The 22,542-nt window shown below is 41.5% G+C and overlaps 2 protein-coding genes across 3 annotated transcripts in view; one reads left to right on the top strand and one right to left on the bottom strand.

The window, feature by feature from the left end:
- Positions 1-10,280, bottom strand: part of ddah1 (dimethylarginine dimethylaminohydrolase 1) — an 88,226-nt gene extending 77,946 nt beyond the window's left edge. Inside the window, exon 1 of one of the 2 annotated variants that reach the window (XM_078258480.1) lies at positions 9,967-10,280. Coding sequence is in view for 1 of the 2 variants with exons in the window: in XM_078258479.1 (XP_078114605.1) it covers positions 4,722-5,015 (294 nt within the window). In the remaining variant the exon portion in view is untranslated. Of the gene's footprint in view, positions 1-4,721; positions 5,258-9,966 lie in introns of those variants that run through there. The other variant, XM_078258479.1, reaches the window with a different exon arrangement.
- Positions 10,281-11,277: 997 nt separating this feature from the next.
- Positions 11,278-14,088, top strand: ccn1 (cellular communication network factor 1). Its single transcript, XM_078258478.1, has 5 exons — positions 11,278-11,565; positions 11,750-11,978; positions 12,286-12,633; positions 12,744-12,946; positions 13,066-14,088. Exons 1-5 carry the CDS (start codon positions 11,518-11,520, stop codon positions 13,366-13,368), a joined length of 1,131 nt encoding a protein of 376 aa, XP_078114604.1. The 5' UTR covers positions 11,278-11,517; the 3' UTR covers positions 13,369-14,088.
- The last annotated feature ends 8,454 nt before the right edge of the window (positions 14,089-22,542 follow it).

Below are 22,542 nucleotides of genomic sequence, written 5' to 3'. Positions count from 1 at the left end.
CGCCGATTGGCGTGCGTGCCCGCTTGCGTGTGAAGCGCATGTCCGCGCTATTCTCCTACATGCGACATGTGATTGCAATAGGCCTGTGTGTGTGTTTTGAGAAATATCGTTATACTGCAAGGCTATATTTATTTTATTGTTATTTATATATTATTGTATTACCATTACCTGTTTTCATACATACAGAAGTTTAGTTTTAGCTAAATATATCAACTTTCTTTAGTTGGATATTGGATGTGAAAAGAAGGAAATGGTTCTTCCATAACATTGCACTTTAGATGTGTGATAATTTCCCACACCAGGAGTAATTTATAAAGTTCTATTTTATAGCGATCGATTATCTGTTCAAAAAATGTTCTATGTTCTATGCAAAATGTAAAATGTTCTATTAAAGAAAAGATAGAAACTAAATACTTGTGTGTGTGCTGTAAAGTGGTTAGAAAAAATGAAATCGGAATCGGCAGGTCAAACTCAATGAAAAATCGGAATCGGCCTAGAAAATTGTAATCGGTGCATCTCTACTTTTGCCATTTAATTATGATTCCTAAATGAGTTCACAATAAGTGTCAATCTGCAGCTCTGCATCCAGCTTGGTGAACAGTTTCCGCATATCAGACTAGTGTTTAGTATTCTGAAATAATTAACTTTGGCTCTTTGTCGGAGTGTTTTAGACAATGCTTCAGTCTGCAGCGAACAATCATGCAGTCCATTTAGACTAGCATTTCCCCTCATAACAAAGCTTTTAAGCCACAGCCTAATGGATCAGATTCCTGCAACCTTTCAGAAATGTTTATGTATCTTCTTCCATTCTATACGGTCTTATGTAGTTGAACAATAATGAGATCTACAATGGATACAATCAATTACAAAAAACGGAGTGGCCTCACCTTTTAAAAGGCAGAGGGGAGAATGATCAAATCGTGTGAAGCCACTCTCCTGCAGTGAGTCTACAAGACGATTAGAGGAATAGAAGAAAGGGGAACTCAAAGCAGACCTGATGGATGAGGCCAATAGACCAATAACTAAATCCCACAGCATGAAAAACTGAAAAAAAGTGATAAACAATAAGTGATTCATCCCAACTTGGATAAGAACACCACTGAATTCCCACATCAATTTCCCTGCTGCATTGCACACCTGCACTCCACATTATCTGACCAGAGTTTAACGTTTAGCATGTTTTCCCCTCATGACAGTCCAAAGGATTTGGACAAAGTCCAGGTTTTACTGGCAGCACATATAACTATTCTGGCTAATGATAAAGTAAGCTGCATTTATGTTTGTCTTTATGAAATCAACATTAGAGAATTACTCACTTGCTCCTTCAGTACATTAGTGTCTGCATGACTCCAAATTGGCTTCCAAAAGTTAAATAACCACTCATGTTAATGACAAACCGGTTCTTCTAACTGCAACTAAAACCAACTGAATCTTGTCTCATACATCTTGGCAGTAAATTGACAGCAATAAATGGAAGACTGAGAGGGCTGAAAATATACGAATCAAGGCAGAGGAAATAGACAAGACCCCGGCCAACAATGCAGTAGATAGAAAAGCCATTTCCTGACAGTCTCTCATTAATCTTTTGGATTAGAAAACAGACTCATCCAATTAAAGTCACCCAAGATGTTTGTTTATTCCTGAGAAAAAAAAGCTTGATTCTCTTGGAGTCAGTCTAATACTGAACTAGTGACACAGCATTAAGATGTTGTGGTGCAGCCGAATATGCTGTACATGCAAGGATGCTGAGGTAACCATGTGAGGAAAATCAACCCTAACCATTCAACCACCAGGGAATGGGAGATGCTAATTGTTTCAACACAGGCATGTCTGAAGACTTATAGGCAGAGCCTTCAAACATTATGCTATAATTGAAACTGACTAAACAGGCAAGGAAAAGCATCCGCCATGTCTACAGGAAGTGATTGATCAAACACAATAGTTCAGCAAAATGATTTTTACTCAAGAGGGCTTATTAAAAAAAAGACTAAAAACTGATGTTTCCCACTTCCCATAATTTCTCAGCTCAAAAAATATGTACCTAACAATTACAGCACCATCTGTTCGTAGGTGAATAATGAGGCAGCGCTCACACTGTAAGTGTACGCACTATTCTTAAACTCACAATAACATTAGCAAAGTACAAGCATTATACTTATTTCACGATATGTTCCACACGAGGGAAGTTCAGGCAAGCAAAGCGACTGGTGAGAGACATGCTCCTGCAATGCCGATTGCTGCGCCTCATCTGTTGCCATGGCAGCTGTTGTAAACAGCACGCCTGGGAATTGTTTGAAGAAAAGTTTTTTACACTACTGTTTTAAAAGCAATAGAGCTCAACAGTGACCGCCCACTTCTTTACGGCTCTGACTTCAGAAGTGTTTTTCCCCATTCAATTGTTTCATTGAAGTTTCGAAAATTGCTTATATATAGAGTTTGAAGTCTGGATCCGAGCCAAGCAGCTACAAGATGAATAGTGAGCATAACACATTTGATTCGGCGCAAAAAAACATTTTGAAAACGGCAAAAAAGGCAAAGGTAAAAGACCGTGTGCAGAAACTATCATAGACTTCAATGGTAGAAGCTCGCTCTAGCCGTTCACGGTTTCTCGGGTATGGTAAACGTTTCTATGGTAACAGTGAGTTGGACCAATCAGAGACGTTGCTGTTACACTTAGGATTGTGGGTAGTGTAGTTTTTCTCCATGAGATCGCGGATAAAACATGTTTTTCTTAAAACAAGGTTGATTTCATACGGACTTCTAGCTTCTACAGGAGCAGAAAACTTTGTTTCACAACCACGTAGCTCGGGGTCAGTCTACCTCGGATGGTTTAGACATTATGACTGAGATTCTAAATCCTTTTGGAGAAAATCAACGGGATTTTTACTTCCGGAGTAGGCTGTGGGCGGTACTGTTGAGGTCTATAGCACCTGTAATTATTGAGTACTTTTGTGATGCTGACAGTGATACATCTCTGCATCTCCACGAACGGCATCTCAGGTTTGATAGCTAGAACTCCTAAATAATGTGCTTATGATGAATTATATTGTGTGGTATGAGCAACACAATTGTGAGTGTGGTTACAATACATTATTCTTCAGCTGTGTACAAACAAAAGGAACTAATATTATATCATTAAACTAGATTAAATCATTAAAAGATCACTCTCCCAAAAAAGCCTTTATGCTCACTTTAATGTGAAAAGATCATTTTGTTGTTTTTTCACAGTGCATCCAGCAGGCCAGAACTTAACTCCCAATAAAACGGTAATTAAATGTCATTTTCACAGCACATATTATGTCATTATGAACAAAAGTATCCATTTATAACCACTTATAATTCTGGCCGAGACAATCAATTGGAATTGGAATCCATCTGTGATTTTTACAATCCTGTTTTTGAAAACATTTTGTCTCTAGTACCTCACACTTTCCCAATGTATAATTCATCACAGCTGACGCCTCTTATTAACAGAGCAGGGGCGAGAAACCAAATCAATTCTATCTCTTTATGAATATGAAAAATCTCACAATTTAAATGTGAGAAAGGGTTTTGGGAGAGTGCTGATTGCGTGTGCACACGTGCATTCTAATGTAACTTGTAGCATGTTCAGAATAAATGAAATGCGGTGGGTGAAGGTAGCCGACTTTTTCCAATCAGTATCCCTGCAGCCAGTGGGGCTGGGGACCATTAGCACCAGTGAGCCAAGTAAAGTGACTCTGATGTGATATGACAGGGGCTTTCACAGAAGCCGTCCTACCGTTTCAATCATTGTCTCTCACACACACACACACACACACACACACACACACACACACACACACAAAACCCTACATTGCAGCTGCCCTCACTAGGAAACCAGTGCGCTCACACTGTTTTGTTTTCAAAAAATTTATTGATTCATTAATTTCAGCAGTCATAAAGCCTATCCTTTCCTAAAATACAAGTCTATATTCTATTTTTTCTTCTTCTTGAGGTCTTGCATGATCCTAATCAGCCAATAACTGTTATGAAGTAAGTCCTTCTAGGGTACTTTGAACACATCCCATGACTTCTATTGACAGCCTACATACAATATGAAGTGACAACTGACATCAAATAGTACATTCATTACCAAGAAAAGTGCATTATGTAGACTATAAACATGCAAGAAAATCTATATTTTTCAAAATGTCGCCTTAATGAGAAAATGCATAGTGCAGCACAAGCACATATTATATATCTTAAAAAAGCATTGTCATTTTTTCAAATGGGCGTTGCCTCATACCTAATAACCATATCCCCTTGAATAGGTTGGTGCACAAAATATGGCACATGGTGGTGAAATGTACAGCTTTCAGAGATGTAGACCTCATGCAGGATAAACCCTCCTAAAACTTAAGTTTGACACATTTTTGCAGAATTAACTTGGCATTACACAGCTGGAGTCAGTTAATTATGAACTAACTCAAAGACTTCGAGGGGAACATCTTGCTTTTACAAGAAACATAATTTAAAATCCCTGCTAATAATCCCCTACAGACTTGTCACATAGATCAGCCACCATAACAATGTATTTATCACTATAGCATGCTCCCCTGCAGACTATTGACTGCATGCCAAGTGGGCACACCAGGAAAACGAGGAGAGAGGACGCCTTACTCTCCACTTTCAAATCAAACTTTTTATTTTTTTTATTTTCGGTGTATTGAATCATGCTGTGGAAGCTGCCATTTCCCTACCTCTCTCCTCCTGCTCTCGGCCCCGGGTCTGGTGATGAGCGCCGTGTCACCGCACACCACGGCCGCGTCCTCCACGAACACGCAGTCCGGGAGCGACTCGTCCGCGGGGAGCTCGACCACCTCCAGCCCGAGCCTCGTCCCCAGGACCTCGACGTACGCCTCGTGCTCCTTCCGCGCGTTGACCACGTCCACCTCCGACTGGCTGCTCCGGAGCGCTTCTTTGGCCAGGGACGCAGGGATTCCCCGGACGACGGCGTGGGTGTAATGACCAAAACCTACCATTAAACCAGCCATGTTTAGCTTTCCCTTTACTTGGCACGCTCAAATCAGGAAAAAAGGACTGAAAACACCCTAACAGACAACTCGACGAATGAATGAGAGAAACTACTATCACTTAACCCGATGCTGCCTGGCTTGCTTATTTGTTCCCTGCTAGTTTGTTGGGTTTGTATTCTTTATTTACAGTAGTCTGCTACACACAGTGTCAGTCAGCCTTGCTCCAGTCTCCAGGCGAGCGACAGCGCTTCGGTGACGCGCACCGACCATCACGTGTAGCTTACGAGTCTGTCAGCCGTCAGTGAGGCATTCAGCCCAACAAGTGACAGTCGAAACACACTGAACCTGTAATGGCTCAATCCATTTCACACGGGACCAGCAAAGCAGAGCCTGCAAGCCAAACTCTTTTCATGAACGAATTCCGTTATTTCTCCATATATTACACAAAAAAATAACAATTAGCAACAATTAGTAATTTAGTTTGCATCCACAATCCACATAGTGACGTCTGTATGTTGACCACGATATTAGAAAATGTTGCTGTTAATAGTAAGATTTATATAATATGCTGTCCAGAAAAAGGTTACTTTGAGTTGCTGAAATCTGCTTTATCTACACATTAAAACGAGTGCTAGAAATTTGTTAAGAATATGAAAATACAATATCATTAAAATGGATGCCAATCATTCACACATCTTCTGGTTTTATGGAAATACTGACTTGACATTGACTATATGACATTTTAGGTTGTATCTTGGTGTGATAATAGAGGAAGTAGTGTCTATGTCAACCTTTACTGGTTGCCTGCAAAAATGGTGGAACCTCCTAGACTTAAAGAATTAATGGACATAGGAAATTCTATATTTGTAATGGGTTTCCCAGAGGACAAAATGAATGAAATTGGTTACCATTACTGCAAACAACAAGGATGTTGTCATATCTGGATCTGCATAAAGCTAAGGGCATAACAACTGTTTGAGTATCAGAGTAAGAGATGTATACACACTTGTTTCCTATGCTTTGTTAAAATATGTCTCAACTGTTAGAAGTAAAAAGCAAGAAAGAAAGACTGAGCTCATATTCTATTCCTGAACCTGAGAATTTGGAGACTTATGCAACTGCTTCACTCTTCACAGACTTTATGAAATAATGTACACTAACTTCAAGGACAAAGGATATATATATATATATATATATATATATATATATATATATATATATATATATATAAATAAAGGAGGATGTCTGCTTGTCCTGCAGTGTGAGAAGTAGAGCAAGGAGTGTGAAAGGAAGAGCAGTGTTAGTAAGTGTGTGTGTGTGTGTGTGTGTGTGTGTGTGTGTGTGTGTGTATATAGGCGGAGGAAGGGAGGGGGTTCATATTCCCTACGGTGCCATCTAAGGAAGGTTCTGGGCCTGAAACTGTCTGAATGGATGGAATGTTTCTTCAGACGTCCCAGAAACACATTCTTCCACCGCGGGACCTCGGTTTGTCTTTTCTTGTTCCAAATTCACTCAATTATCCCTGACTGCTCTAAACATTCCAGGAGCCCCACATTCCTTTTTCCACTCCAGCCAGGATCGCCAACCACCACCCTCCTCCTCCTAACACTAACACCTGCCCCCACCCAGACTTTCTTTCTTTTCCATCATTCCTCATCATGGATGGACGACGTGGCCCAAGAAAAGACCCTCTCTTTCTCTTTTCTCTCTCCATGCTGAGGAATTTGGGTTACTTTAGATGAAGGAAAGCCCTCATACTTCAGGCACACCTGGCTGGTACATTGTGCAACTATAAAAGAAATGAGTGAAAGCAGACACGATCCTCCAGCTGCAGATGAAGCGGCACCAAAAAGCATCACCTCTTACTTGCCTAGTATGATTGGACTCATGATGAGATCCTAGACGTCTAAAGTGACATGCGTGATTACACCAGGTGCACAGAGCATATTTAACTTTAAGCAGTCAGGGAAGTTCATTAACTTAATTACGCCAAAGAATAAAGTGATGAAACGACATGACATGAAATGATAAAAAAAATGTATGTAGATGGAAAGGATTGTATTTTGAGGCATTTCAATGGCAGCTACAATTGTGTCCGATTCAAGCTGTTCATCAGCTATCTAACGCCCGAGACACACCAAGCCGATAATCGGCCGTTGGACAGTCTGGCGAGGTCAGTGACTCGAGTCTGTTCGGTGTGTTCCGTGCCGTTGTCCGTCCGAGGGGCCGTCGGCCTTCATTTTGGCCGATTTGACATGTATAATCGGCGGGGGGCGGGCACTGCTGGCAGTTGGACTCAAATGACCCATGTGATTGGTAGAGTGCTAACCTGGATGCAGGGAGCAGAATGAGCGTGACTAGAGTTTCTCAAAATCTGACGAAAATCTTTTAAACTGACCTTTGTCGATCTGAAATGAAGACAGATTCAGAAACTGTATGGCCTATTTCTTGCTTAAAATGTTTTCAGAAACACGTTTCGGTGAACTATTTTAGTACAATATGAGATCGTATTCTGAACAAGCCGCCATGACAGTCTGTCTTTGAATTTTCAGGGGAAACCAGACCCACGCGACGCGTTCGTCCAATCAGCTGCCGGTTTTCATTTTTGGGCAACAATACAGATTAGCGCAGCCTACAATCCCTTTGAACAGACCCACAGTGAAAGTATATGTCGAAAAATGTCCCGAACATCACTAACAGGAGATATGCTATAGCTATGTGCTGGTCGTATGCACAAGATCAGACAGAAGTGGAATTGTTTCAAGTAAAAATGGGCACAGCTTTAGACATAATAATCTTGGGGGAAGAAATTACACAACAAAGTGTGCTTTTACAAGATTATGAAACAGCCCTCCTCACTCAAGGCCTTTTCATTTAATTATGCCAAGATAACAAAGACAAAATGGCTGAACAAATCTATCAAGCCTGGACTGCGCCTTTTTCCAGGTTCAGCAAATGTTACAAATCCAATGAAATTGACGTGAACCTATGATTAACAGAGTTCTGCCTTTTCAAATCTACATTACTTCAAAACTTGATTCAGTATTTTAATCGTTGGCCTCATCGCTGACCTCGTTCACACAAGAATGGCCATAACTCAGCAGACTTCCTGCTGCTCCATCGGCTGACAGAGAAAGGAAGTGCTACCAGTACACACTGCATACCAGTTATGACATTTATCTTGAATATACTACAATGGAATCTGTTGTTTAAACATGCCGGGCCATCCTGTTCTGTTCCATCTGTCACTTGGACATAAATGGGGAGGCTGAGGACTGCCCGCCACAGACTTCCTGAGCACCAATTCTGAGGGTCGCTGTCTCTTCAACTGTGAGTGCCCCTGGTGGGATCTGACAATGAGTTTCCAATACATTGAGCCACAACACAACGCACAATAATCTCTCTCAAACTTTGGTGAACCTTTTGAGAGATTGGAGGTTGTGGCGCTGCTCGGATAACCATGCTACAGAGCTGTGATCATAATCCAAAGGTCATTTCTGTAAAGGAAAGAGACCCCCTCCTCATTTTGGGGAGTGTGTGTATGTATGTATGTATGTGTGTGTGTGTGTGTGTGTGTGTGTGTGTGTGTGTGTGTGTGTGTGTGTGTGTGTGTGTGTGTGTGTGTGTGTGTGTGTGTGTGTGTGTGTGATGAGGGTTCTCAGACAGCCTTAGTGGAAACTATTATGCCAGGGCAATTGCAACATGGAGAAGCATGTCCAGCTTTTGGAATATTTCCTAAACCAAATGGGTAATTAAGGAATGAAGATTACTGCGTGTTATTCTCCATTGACGTACAATGACAACACTGTTTCCTATCACCATAACACACAGGCGGATGCACACATGCGGCCATACGCACGCACGCATGTGAACTCACATACAGTATGCACATACACACACTGGAGAGACTTTAGGTCAACATAGTAGAGGACTGTCAAACAAAACATGACATAAGACCTGCTGTCCAAACAGCGAGAGACATTAAAGGGGTATTCCACCAATTTGGTATTGCACTTCCACAAAATTAGGAGACTTGTGAGAGACAGTAAGGTAAAAATGATCAACATCGACAGCCAAGATATTTGAACGTTTGGTGCCTTGATCAATCTCCAAGAATACTGTATCCTACATTTCCCATATGCAACCATTAGCATGCTATTATAACTATCGCTGCCTGATAAATGCCCATGTTTTATAAACTCCATGACCACAGTTCTTGTAACACGTGCTTTCTGTTACAAATGTTTTAGTCTCCAAGCCTGAAACTGAGATGATGACATTAACAGGGTTCATTTATTTATTTTTTTATTTATTTATTTTTTTAAAGCTGTTTTCATAGTTGTACTTGCCATGAGGAGCAAACTGATGTTGATGTGTGAAATCAATAGTGTCCCTTTAACATCTTAAATTTGACATTAACATAGGCAAATTGGCAGTATTAGCATAATGCAGCTTGGAAATACACACAAGACATCATTGCACATTTACTCACAAAGACACACCCCCTATCCAAATAGGCTGCGCGCACGCACGCGCGCGCGCGCACACACACACACACACACACACACACACACACACACACACACACAGAGACACGCCTCCAGTCGAAAATCTCACACAGACACATATGGATCTGTTCACAATGTAGGCTAATCATATTAATATCGTATTAGAAGTATGCACTGGCATTTGGACATTGGTCATTCTTTAGGCTATATAAAAACATAAATATCTACAACACAAGCCCAGAAAGTCCGCCAGGAGAAAGTTTTAAAAAGCTACAGTGTTCAACCTGTGCACAACCTTTACTGAATGAATCTGTTAAGAATCAATGTCAGATGCTATGACTCATATTCATTTTACGGGAGCACGATGGTGATTCATGGTTTTGCAAGCTAACCGATTAATATCTCACCCGAGTCTCAACTACAGTCCGCAGAATAAACAGAAAAAATAAGTCCAAACTCACCGGAGAAGCTCTCCAGTCGTCTTGTTCACTGCTGCTGTCTCAGTGTATCGTCATGTTAAAACTACACGGAGTTACAGGGGAGAGAGACGTGAAATGTCCGATCCTTATAAACACAAATAAACAATCTGCCCGCATGCAAAATGTCCTCTTTGGAATCTGCCAGCCGTTCATGGAAATAATAATGGTTTTATGATGCGTCTTTACGCATTTCGTTTCCATCTGGTGAAAGTTTTCATCAATCGGAATAATTTGAAAACTTCAGTGGAGAGGACTTATTGAGACCCCCGATGTAAAAAAAAAAAGAAAGTAGAGACAAAGACACCACAACATCCCTGGTGGAAAATTGGATCACTTTACCTACAACGGGACCCCCTTTCCCCCCTCCGAACCGTGATGGACACATTGCGTGAAAAGTCAAATTGCCTCAAGGAATGAATGCAAAGGAATTTCCCTGCATGAAGAACATATTTAACAAGCATTTAAGCTGTCAGGAATGCTTTGTGGTCTGCTGGCCAAAGGGAGAGAAATATGTTAATAATGTAGGCTACTGCCATACCAAATATGGCAATATTGTTACGTCTGAGCTGTGGTGCGCATCTGGAAACGCTTAGCTCCTCTGAAGGCACTGGAAAGCCAGAAATAGACCCTGTTAAACGTATTTCTGCCCACACCTTTAGACTCAAAGAGAAAAAACCTAAAGCTATTTTAAACATGGCCACTGCAACATGCTATAAAATTGTAGTTAACTAATTGTTTTACTCAGCAAAAAGCATTACTGTCACAAAAATGACAAGAAGTCCATTATTCCTAAGGGGACACTGTATATGTGATACTGAAATAAGTTTAAAGGCACCTTATTTTTTGGCACGTTTTCTACACACTACTTTAGGGTATTTTTTGTGATGTTTGTAATCACAGGATAACCGTTTAAAGACTAGAACGCACTGGAACCAAGAAGTTATACCAAATTGTCTTTTTCACTCGTGTCTATAAAGCGAAAAGAAAATCACAGGGGGGAAATAAAGCACCTAAACTCCACTACTTCTACAGAAAAGTCCTCTGAACTTGAGTTGATAGATGTGAGAAGCGAGCAGAGGAAGAAAATGAAAGGGGGGATAAACAAGAAGGGAAAAATGTGAGACGGAAAAGTGTGTTCAGATGGGATCCAGGGGGGGAAAATCCATTTGAGAAAGAAAAAAAGAGAAAGGTTTAGACAGGGTGGAGCTTAGGTCTTGGATGGAAAATGCGCCGAGAAACATTCCTGGCATAGTTTGGGAACAGTTCAGCAGGCAGCCCAGGAACGACGTCAGCTTCCCACTACGGTATAAAAGGCCGGAGGTGGCCGGACCTCAGCAGACTGCAACCGCTTTACCGAGAGCTTCAACTACTCTAAAGGAGCCTCTAACACCAGAGACTACCAGCAACAAATCAAGACAAGACGACTGAGCGAGGGAATACCTAAGGACTCCTTTGAAGACAAGACTATAACTAACGTTTCATAAAACTGGGACCAGGATTCCTCTTGAACACGCAGAAGAAATTTTATCCAAGATGCTGATGCTTACTGTTGTCGTTACCTTCCTTGGAAGCTTTCATTTGGTGAGTCATTTCTCTATTTCAATCTGAAAGAGTTTCCTGTATTTAGCCTAATGAGAAGGGACATGAGCACGTTTCTTTAAACGGGATGAAATGAGGATAGCTTTTCGATATTTGTGGGATATGCTGTGTGGCATGACTTAGACGTTTCAGTCTTTAATAGAAGATTTGGTTGTTGGCTGTACAGGTCCTCTCTTCCTCCTCCTCCTGCCCCTCCGTGTGTGAGTGTCCTATGGAGATGCCCAAGTGCGCACCCGGCGTGAGCGTCGTCCTGGACGGTTGCGGCTGCTGCAAGGTTTGCGCCAGGCAGCTGAACGAGGACTGCAGCCTGACCGAGCCTTGTGACCACACTAAAGGGCTGGAATGTAACTTTGGGGCCAGCTTTGCTGCTGCTACTACTCGTGGCATCTGCCGAGGTATGTATAAAGACCATCAGCTCCACATGTGCATGCTTTTGAATTAGTCTTTTTTTTTCTTTAAGTAAGGTGTGTTTTAATTCAGTAGACCTGAGTGATTTCAGCACTGTGGAATGCAGATAGAAGGAAACTTAGACTAAACCTCAAAGTACAGACAGCCCACTGTGAAGGGAAAGAGACTCCTCAGGCAGCCTGAAGAATTTCACAGTTTAACTGATCCTTACCTGGCAGCCATGTGATGTGTTCAGCAGACGTTTAGAGCAGGAAAGAATAACATTCCTTTCCTCCTGTTTTTCTCCCCTTGCAGCCAAGTCAGAGGGCAGACCCTGCGAGTACAACAGCAGGATCTACCAGAACGGAGAGAGCTTCCAGCCCAACTGTAAACACCAGTGCACATGCATCGATGGGGCAGTGGGATGTGTCCCACTGTGCCCGCAGGAGCTCTCCCTGCCCAACCTGGGCTGTGCCAACCCAAGACTGGTCAAGGTAGCAGGCCAGTGCTGTGAAGAGTGGGCGTGTGATAATGGCATGGAGAGAGAAGACATCCTGGAGAAGATCTTTGGCAAAGACATGATGACTGATGAGTCGGAAAGAGACCTCACCAATAGGAACGAGCTCATTGCTATCGTGAAGGGAGGACTCAAGTCTCTAGCTGGTAAGAAAGCTGTTTTTCATCCTAGAAATTTTCTGGATATAAAATAGAATATCTTGAAATATGTAGGATTTTAAGATGCTAATGTTTTGTATTTCTTCTTTTAATCACAGCCTTTAGAACACAGCCTGAAGTCCACATGTTTGACAGCCAGAAGTGCATTGTCCAAACCACACCCTGGTCCCAGTGCTCCAAGAGCTGTGGAACAGGCATCTCCACCAGAGTCACCAACAACAACAGCGAGTGCAAGCTGGTCAAGGAGACAAGAATCTGTGAAGTGCGGCCATGCACCCAGTCACCTTACTCCAGTCTGAAGGTAAGCTTGAGCCACCATGACTGAATATGATGGAGACCTGCATGCTACTGTAAATGCATCACTTAGTGGCTCTGAGTGCATGACTAATCTCCATCTCCTTGTTGTTTATTCCTCTGCAGAAAGGAAAGAAGTGCAGCAGAACCAAGAAGTCCAGCCAGCCAGTGAAGTTCACCTATGCCGGCTGCTCCAGCCTGAAGAAGTACAGGCCAAAGTACTGCGGCGCCTGCGTGGACGGCCGATGCTGCAGCCCCCATGACACCAGAACCATCCGTGTCAAGTTCCTCTGCGAGGACGGAGAGACCTTCAACAAGAACATTATGATGATCGAGTCCTGCAAGTGCACCTACAATTGTCCCCATGCCAACGAAGCCTCCTACCCCTTCTACCGCCTCTCCAACGACATCCACAAGTTCAGAGACTGATTGGCAAAGAACGTCCAAACCCCTCAGCAAGAGAAAGAGATGATCCGCAGCACTGGCAGCCAATGGCAGTCCAGATGAATGCAGGGGTGTAAATAGACTATAAATCAACTACCAGCTTCTTGTTGTAACTAGATTCCCAAGGAATTGTGGGCTTACATCATGAGGACTTTATGAAGTGCACTGTTTGCTGTGACTACATCAGCATTCTTAACTAAGAACTGCTTCATATTAATGGAGCATCAGAAGTAGCTTCGTTATGGAGCAATATGTAATTAATATTTGTACATTTATGTTAGTCGCTGATATCAATTCACTGTGTATATTTTGATCCTTTACATCAGACATGACTCAGACTGTAGACTTGTGTGTGTATATGTAGATATGCACATACGCAACTTCAATTAGCATACCATCCTGTATCTTAAGAACAACACACCGCAATGTAACCTCTGGACTTGTTTAACAAGTGTGTGGTTTCATTCCTTCCTGACGTGGGCATTATTGTTCATGTTTTGTGGCAGCTATTGAACTCCCTTCATGAAAAAAAGACAAAGCGAAACATGTCAAAGGATGAATGAATGTTTTTATTATTGTTATTAATATTATTTATCAAGAAATGTAGCTACTTTATTTGGATATTATGTGTCATACTGGAATAAAGTGTAAAAATGATTTAATTTTATATGCCACAAATAAAACTGATTTATTTATGAAATATGACACTGCCTGAGTTCAGTCTGTTCAAACTACTCTGCAGAATGGTGCAAACAAAGTACAATGCTCACAGGGCAGGTGGAGGACATTTAAAGCCACTATTTCCAAAGAAAGTCCTCCTGTTATATCATTCTTTAAACCCAACAGATTCTCAGACGGACAGAGACTGAGCAGGGTCAATCTGTTCTTATATAACACAACCTTGGAGGCTCTCTCCTGACTTTCTGTGCTTTGGAATGCCATTCTGCAGCGAGCTAGCTTGCTTTCATTTGATCTGGCTAAGCCATACACTTGACTGATTCTGAGAGGGGAAAAAAAAGATTAAGTCCACGAGTAGCAATGAGTATGGGAGTATGCCAAGAATCTTAAGTGCTGCTCTGAATGGGCTGGGATTAGACACCATGCAAGGGGGACAATGACTATTATTGTATACAATGGGCTGTATACAAAGAATGCATTCCCGGGTAAGCTTTTTTTCACAGCGAACTAGCACTACCAAATTGACCTAATTCATTAGCAGTAGCCTTTAAAAGTGAATTAGTTGCATTGGCCTCTGTTGGCTCTTAAACTGCAGGGGTCTGCTAAATAGTTGTAAACAGCCATGCGAAGTAGAAAGGGCTTAACTCTGTCTTTCAGGTTACAGTATAAAAGGCATTAAGAAATACTATTATGAGGTAGAAATAGGGGAAGGACAGGAAACAGGGGGAACATAGCTTCTGTTGCTTCTGTGGTCATAGAAACTTCTAATTCAGTTTTCCAGCTACTGAAACAGAGTGTTGCTACTGTCACAAACACCACTTGACTCCCGCTCTGGTGTTTTCATTACTTATGTTTACATGAGCTCAGATTGGTCCTGCATGCTTTAAGCCTGTAGGTTTTATGACCCTAAGGTACCTAAAAACCCATGAATATGAAATGCTTAATTAAAGAGCACAATAAGTATCAGTCTGAGAAGGATGTTTGTTATTTTTCTTTTTGAAACAGGATTTCATGGCAGATGCTTGCACCTGGTATAAATAAATACCAACAGGGAGTTTGAACTGGGGTAGGGAGAGCAGAGCTCAGGGGCAACGACGAGAGGTTTCTTTTTTTGATCCAGGTAGAGGGAGTGGCTCAGGAATGCAGCAGTGGCTCAGAAAGCAGACATCCTGATGGGCGGCAGATGTTGGAAAATATTTCAGAGCAACATGTTCACTTTAGCTAAGAAGATTTTCCAAATATACACAAACACTCCCAAGTACTCACTTGTATCCACAAAAGGCATTTTATCTCAACACAAAGAAGTATAAAAGCGTGTCTATCTGGAGGTAGATGGCTCTCCTGCACAACTTTCCTGCACAGCTGCTGGAAATAAGTCTTAATCGAGTGTATTTAATAAGAGGTTGAGCAGGACACACTGCCTTTGATTGAGCTGCATACCTCACAGGATGTGCCCACTGAGGTTTTACAGATTGCTCACATGAAAGGCCTTTGTGGTTTACCTAATCACAAAGATGTGTGGCTACCTCTTGCAGCACAAATTTGCAGTCCAAACACTTTCAGGGAGCCCACTTTTTGCTCCTTCCCTTTCTGTTTCTGCCTAAAGAAGAAAATTTCCATCTTGTTCCGAGTTCGGAAAGTGCCGTGCAATCAGACATTTGCAATCTGTCATTTGTCTTGTTGACACAATGCAGCAAACTTGGTTATGTAATGGCATCTGTATGTTATGTGAGCAGTCCCTTCGGTCATCTGTAGCATTCCTTTATAATGTACAGACGAGCATAGTGGCGAGGTTTGCAATCCCTCAGCCTTAACAGAGGACCCACAGATCAGGATCATTGTGAGAAATAATTCACAGTGTCCCTGCCAACACAACACAAACCTATAAAAACTATCGCTCTCAGACAAACAGGCAACAAGGCTCTCTCACACACATGCGGCTCTCAAACATATGCGCCCCTGCAATTAAATCACTCACTGACTACCTCATTCCCTGAACCCAAAATGTGTTTATATGACAAAGACATTAGCATTAAAGCTTCATCAAGCACTACGTAATGCTGTGCAACCAGAAGCTAACAGGATCAAGAGTGGTCATTACAACATTCTGGAAGCTGCTGAGCACTGATGTCAGCTATTTAACAGCCCCCTTGTCTATAACCTCAGATTAATATTTACTGTTATAAGGAACATGGGGCAAGAAGCAAGGAGGGTTAGAGGCTGGCCACCAAGTACAAATGCAGAGGCAGTCATTTGCTTTAAAAAGCACCATCTGCTGGACAAAACAGGAAAATGCATTCTGTATATGAAATGTATTTAGACTGACTCACCTAATTACACCTGCACATTTTAAAGATTAATCAAATGTGTGGCTGAAACTGAGTGAACATCTCACATACTTCACACTTGCATATAAAATGTTACATTTCTCACTGACGCAAAGTGATGTAAAAGACATCCATTTGCCAAATCCTGGCAGGGTGTGGGACCCTATCGTAATCAGCATTAACACACACACGCACGCACACGCGCACACACACACACACACACACACACACACACACACACACACACACACACAATTACATAAGAATTACTGATGAGCAGCTTAGGGGAAAATCAGAGTCGATTCCCTCCCAGGTTGTTGGATTGTTCAGTCGGTCCCCTGAAGGCCGCTGGCTACTGAGTGATTATTTGCTCAAACAAGCTGAGTATTGATGGGATAGGCAGCACTAAGTATTGGGCGTCTTGAGTCTCAGCCCAATGGAGACAATGTTGGACTGAATAATCTCCAAGGAGGCACATACCGTCAATAGCTGAGCTAATGTTGGCACACTTCCCTTAAAAAGTTATAGGGATTTAACACTACAGCGCCTTACTTAACAATTATAATGCAGAAAATCTGTGGAGAATTCTGCATCCGCAGATTCCGTGTGGCCCTGGATATAAGGTAAATGAATGTTCAATAAAACTTTACATACATTTTTGCTGCTTTAATACAGCCCAACTCTGGCAGCACTGTAGCTCAGTGGTTAGCACTGCTGCCTCACAGCAAGCTGGCACTTTCCTTCCACCATAAAGACCTGCATGCTGGGTAACTCCTGCCATTGCCCTTGACGTAGGTACTGGCATTACAACTGTAGTTGGTCCCCAGGCCCATTGCTCCTAATTAGTTAGGATGGCTTAAATGCAGAGGATGCATTCCTTGTATGTGTGTAAATATGTACTTGGCAAATAAAGGATATATTTTATATTACATTATTATTATAATATATACTATTTTAATTCAGAAATGCAATCCCTGAATATCTACTGTTCCGACTTTTAAACTATCCTATCACCTGTAGATATCCAATTGATAAAATTGCTTATTACTGAGCTAATCTACAGCAGGCGGATCTTGAAATAAATAAAAAGTGGGACGCTTTTGACCACTACTTTCCAAAAAGAGAGCTACTGCCTTCTATTTTCCATGTAGATATGCTCACATTTGACAGTTAATCTTTTAGTAAACGCTGGTCACATGAATGCAGAGTAGCTATGTTAATTTCTTTCACAGATCATTTAAAATGATTGACAAATTAAAAACTGTGATTTGAACTCTTGAGCAGTGGTGGGCCTCAGGATCCAGATTTTGCTGACGGCCCTATGGAACATTAAGTGACAAGAGTGATGTATTTTCCTACTCTTCCTGTCTCCCCCATGCTGGGTAATTGGTGCCTGGTTTCCACTATTGTGAAGGGATAGAGGCTAGTAAGGTTTTAGTCATTATATCGCCACCCACTTTCCCCTGTAACACAATTTCTGATTTCTTTTGCATCTTTTGATCTTTGGAGCTAACAATGCTTGTGCCATGGAAATATAGCTAATGAGTGGCAACTATGACTCGAGGCTTCGTGTACTAAAAAAAGCGCCTGCTGCATCCCCTTGTCACAAACTGCAGATACAAATGTAAGGAAAGAAGCACATGCAATTACCAAATGTGACCTTACATTTAGTAGTCTTAATGCCAGAGCAGGTGTAGAAAGGGCATTTTCTAGGCCTGATCCTGAATTTCTTCCCAATTGGACACACCAAGAACACCTACACAGAGCTCAGATTCTTGAAACACCTCAACAATTCCTTGTCTTTATTCATTTCGACTGAGCAGCAGTTTCACGTGTTTCCTATTGAAGTCTGAGCACCACATACTATCCCTGAATACATGATGAATGAGACTTGAAACGTAGGTAGATGTTAGTAAAATACCTGCCTGTCGATCTAACACTCCATCTTGCCCTCATTGACTCTAAAAAATTAAATTAAACTACTTAACATGGGGAAGCAACTTGGACAGTCTTCATCTCCAGTCTACATCTTGGAGGTAATGAGTCTCATTCCATCTGCTTTACGGGCCACACATTACCTCAGGACATGACCAGACACACCAATTTAACCTTAGCAGCAGTTCTAGCCAAAAAGAAGATCAAACATGGCAAATCAGATTATATGACTTCAAAGTGAATTATCATTGGCCATTAATCATCTGCACCTAAGGTGTTTGTTTTGGACAGTCCATGACAGGCATACATATCCACTAACAGGTCCCCCTAGAGGAACTATAGAGTTCCTAGCCGGCAACTTCTCCAGGACCCCCACTTAAGCAGCAGTGCTCAGCCAGGGTCTCATCCTCAGAAAATGAGACAGCCCAGCACCTATGTTGTAGCTGATGTTGGGGTGCCCTGGTGGCCTAGGGGTTTAAGTGCCTTGGTGGTGTATGGGTAACCTATTTCTAGGTTTCTCCCTCTAAGGCCCATTTTTTATAAAGGAATGAAAAAATCCAGCAAAATGTACAAAATAATAGCTAAACCTGTATGGGTAAGCAAAAGCATTGGACCAATTTGCTTTGGGAGACCCGACCAAGAGCTATGGACAACACAGCTACTATAGTCATGGATGCATGCAAATTCCCCCACAAAGCTGATTTAACCATTTAAACTGTAAATCATTCTACATATGTTTGAATGCAATCTCAAAATGTGCTCCATTATTTCAACCAGATCCAATTAAAGGTCTGCAGCTGGGAAATGAGAGTTGAGGTTAGAATGATGGGTTACATGCCATTGGGATCATTTGGTTCTCCCTCTTTTACCTTGCGAACCAATAAACTGTGGACAGAACGTTTGGACAAAGCAACAGAAAATAAATAAGTTTTGTGAGGCTCAACGGCAGGTGCTTCACCACGATAACTCCAGCCTGATAATAAAACAATGACAGACAACAAGCAGGCTGTGTTGGTTCGGACTGTCAGATTGACATAAGACAGGCAAACGGGAACAAGTGAATCACTTCCTGCAAACAACTTACATGGATCAGTCTCCGAGGTGACTGCAGGGACAACATTGCTGGTCTGTTTGTGTTGAAGTGTGGTAGTGGCTTTGTTTATACTAAGAGCAGGATGAATTCAATCAACCAAAGGCTCTGAAGCTTTCTGCCTCAATCTGTCTTAAAGGGTGATTTAGTAAGTTAGTAATACTCATGATGTGTACAAAACTTAAGTCCTCACATGGGACCTGCATGTTATGAGTATGGACTTATGAGGGAAACATTTGGAAAATTCAGAGATTGAGCCTCTGCATCGTGGAAAGGTAATGTTTTTGTTGACCAAAGAAAGAAAAATAATTGGTTTCCAATTTTATGTTAGCTCTATAATCGACAATGAGCAGGCCATAGAAAACCACTGTGGTACAGCATTTCTTTTTAAGAAACAGATGGCCTCATTTAGTGGTACTTCTCTATGTTTAGAACAGTCAGATAAGCAAAACATCCGTTGAATGTCAATTGAAAATGAGAAATGCGCATGCAAAATTGTTGGTTGCAGATGAAAAGTGTTTGATTTTGAACACTGAAAATGTTTTCTATTATTTCATTTATCAAGGTTTTGCTTCTATGATTCTGTGTGCCTTATGACAACCACCCTGTATGCCATGTGAAAATGTGTGACATCAGGCTCTGGAAACATGGTTTTGTGCTTCACTACCTGCCTTTCCTGATGCAGGGTCCTGCTAACATTAGCCCGTTTCTGGATAAGGCCACCACAGCAGAGCCGTGTCCCGAAACTGGTCTCATAAAAACCAGCTCTGCACGCAGCACAATTAAGCCCTGCCCACCAAATCAAGACAAATTAAGTGCAAACCAACTACAGAAATTTCAAAGCCCTATTTACTTAAATTGGAGGAATTATTTCCAATGCCTGTGTTCTTCACAGACTAAAAAAAGCTCAAATTTACTTTTAACGGTTAACAGAAACCAAAGCACCGCTTTTGTGTGGTCGCATTGAGTAACTTTATTGAGATAGAAAATTAAGAGAACTGCTAAAATAAAATGGCTGGTAATTCAACACAGGCAAAGCCACGATAAATAAAGGAACAGATGTGTAGGCACCAGAGGTTACGACTTCGTACTTTCATCCACTTGGTGATATGTTACATCAGTTTCTACACAGGACAAACCGTGTATTAGTCTGCTCAAAAGGTACCACATATCAAAGTACTGTATGTTTTGATTCTGTATGGACAACAGATTTTGAATCCTATCGGACTGTAAGACTGTCAATATCACAAAAACACCCACTACTGTGGGTAGCATGAGAAGACCTAACACAGAACCACTGTGGCCTGGCTGGGACACAGCATCTCCGTTGCTTCTCTTAAGGAATAGATCAACATTTTGGAAAATACCTTTATTTGCTTTCTTGCTGAGTGAACGTAGGTTGGTAGGTGGATTTTGGTACACTCGGACTGAGCCAGGCAAGCTGTTTTCTAGTATTTATGCTAGGCTAGTTATTCAGCTGTTGGCTAACACCTTGTATTTAACAGATAAATATGAGAGTGGTATCAATCTTCTCATCTTATTCTAGGCAAAAATGTAAATAAGGATACTTCCCAAAATGTCAAACTATTCCATCATATCTTTGCATGGTCAAAACTTGCAAGATCGTTCTCGTACATATTTCCAAAGATGATATACGAGGTCCAAAAAAAAGCTGAAAGAAACATTTCTGCAGCAAAATACAAGCAATGTTTTGGGCCGATTATGTTCATTCAGTAAACTGTATGAAGGCCCAGCTGGATATTATATGAGCACATGGTCCAAAATGTATGGCAAAAACTGAACATTAAAATGGCACCTAAAGGACAAGGAGTAAATGAGGTAGGGATCTCTGCGTCCTCCCTTGCAGAGGGATGCGCAGTCAGATGTGAGATCATTGCCTCTGACTGCAAAAGGGTGGAAAATGCATCATCACAGGCCAGACATCAAAGAGCGCCCGTCCATAGGGGTTAACATCCAAAAGAGGTTAGCAGAGGTTATAAAAACACATCTATAAACACAGGCCCCACCAATGATCCACACTGTCAGTTGTTACAGGCACTCTGTCGTCGTAATAAACTAACATTAGGTAAGAATACGGTACATAGAGGCACCACATGCGTAAGCACATTCACACAGGGAGACACCCCGGAGGTGTCAGAAAAACGAGCATGTCAACATTAACTTTCATTAGCTGATGGAAAAATGAGACTAATGGTCTTACTGCAGCTTGACAGAAAGGAGAAATGTGTTGAACTTCAAAGGTGATGGAGGCACAGTGAGGGGTTGGTTTCCTTAAGTTTTCAATTAAACAAATAGTCGACAGCGGGACACAAACTAATCAGTGTTAAACACAAATACTTTTCTTTAACTGCTGAGCTTTATAATAATCATTTTATTTAAAGAGCGTTTTTTCAAGGTACTCAAAATATCCGGAGATACCGGTAGCTAAAAACAAACAAGACATAATAGCACAAGACATTAAATCAAACCCTGACCACAAACAAGCTTTATACTGACGTCTATTAGCAGTAGTTTCAGTGCTTTCAATCATATCACATGATCTTTACCAGAATAGGTTTGTCCATTTGGAAATGGAAATGTGCATGTTTATTTGTATTCGGAACACTTTGAGTCCATGTTTGCTTCTCAGCAAAGAGTTTCTCAGTGCAGACTGTTGATCTTGGAAACAGTACTTAAAACAATTTCACCTCAAGGTCCACTTATAAGGTGCTCTGGAGATTTTGATCATTGATCATTATGAACAGATAGAGTCTGATGAAGATGATCAAAAGCTCCAAAACAGCTAATTAACTAACTTTAAAACAAGGATTATAGGGGTGCCCTGTTAGCTCACCTGGTTGAGCGTGCGCCCCATGTACCAAGACTCAGTCCTTGCTGCAGCGGCCTGGGTTCGAGTCTGACCCGTGGCCCTTTGCTGGATGTCATTCCCCCTCTCTTTCCTTTCTTCAGCTGTCCTTTAAAATAATTGCCCCCCTCCCAACAGAGGTCAGCAGATATAAAGCCAACCAGGGTAAAGAACTTAAAGGTGCCCTGCCACACAAAACCGATTTTACTTGTATTTTTTGAAATATGTTAGGTTCATATGTGTTTGTTATGTTGTGAATGTGA

Source organism: Sander vitreus, chromosome 9, assembly GCF_031162955.1.
Source record: "Sander vitreus isolate 19-12246 chromosome 9, sanVit1, whole genome shotgun sequence".
Classification (NCBI taxonomy): Eukaryota; Metazoa; Chordata; class Actinopteri; order Perciformes; family Percidae; genus Sander; species Sander vitreus.
This window is presented reverse-complemented; position numbering and strand designations above follow the sequence as displayed.

Coding starts and splice junctions, on each gene's coding strand:
- ccn1 (XM_078258478.1), top strand. CDS start 11,518: ATGCTGATGCTTACTGTTGTCGTTACCTTCCTTGGAAGCTTTCATTTG. Junction 12,634..12,743: donor AGGACTCAAGTCTCTAGCTG/GTAAGAAAGCTG, acceptor TTTTAATCACAG/CCTTTAGAACACAGCCTGAA. Junction 12,947..13,065: donor CACCTTACTCCAGTCTGAAG/GTAAGCTTGAGC, acceptor ATTCCTCTGCAG/AAAGGAAAGAAGTGCAGCAG.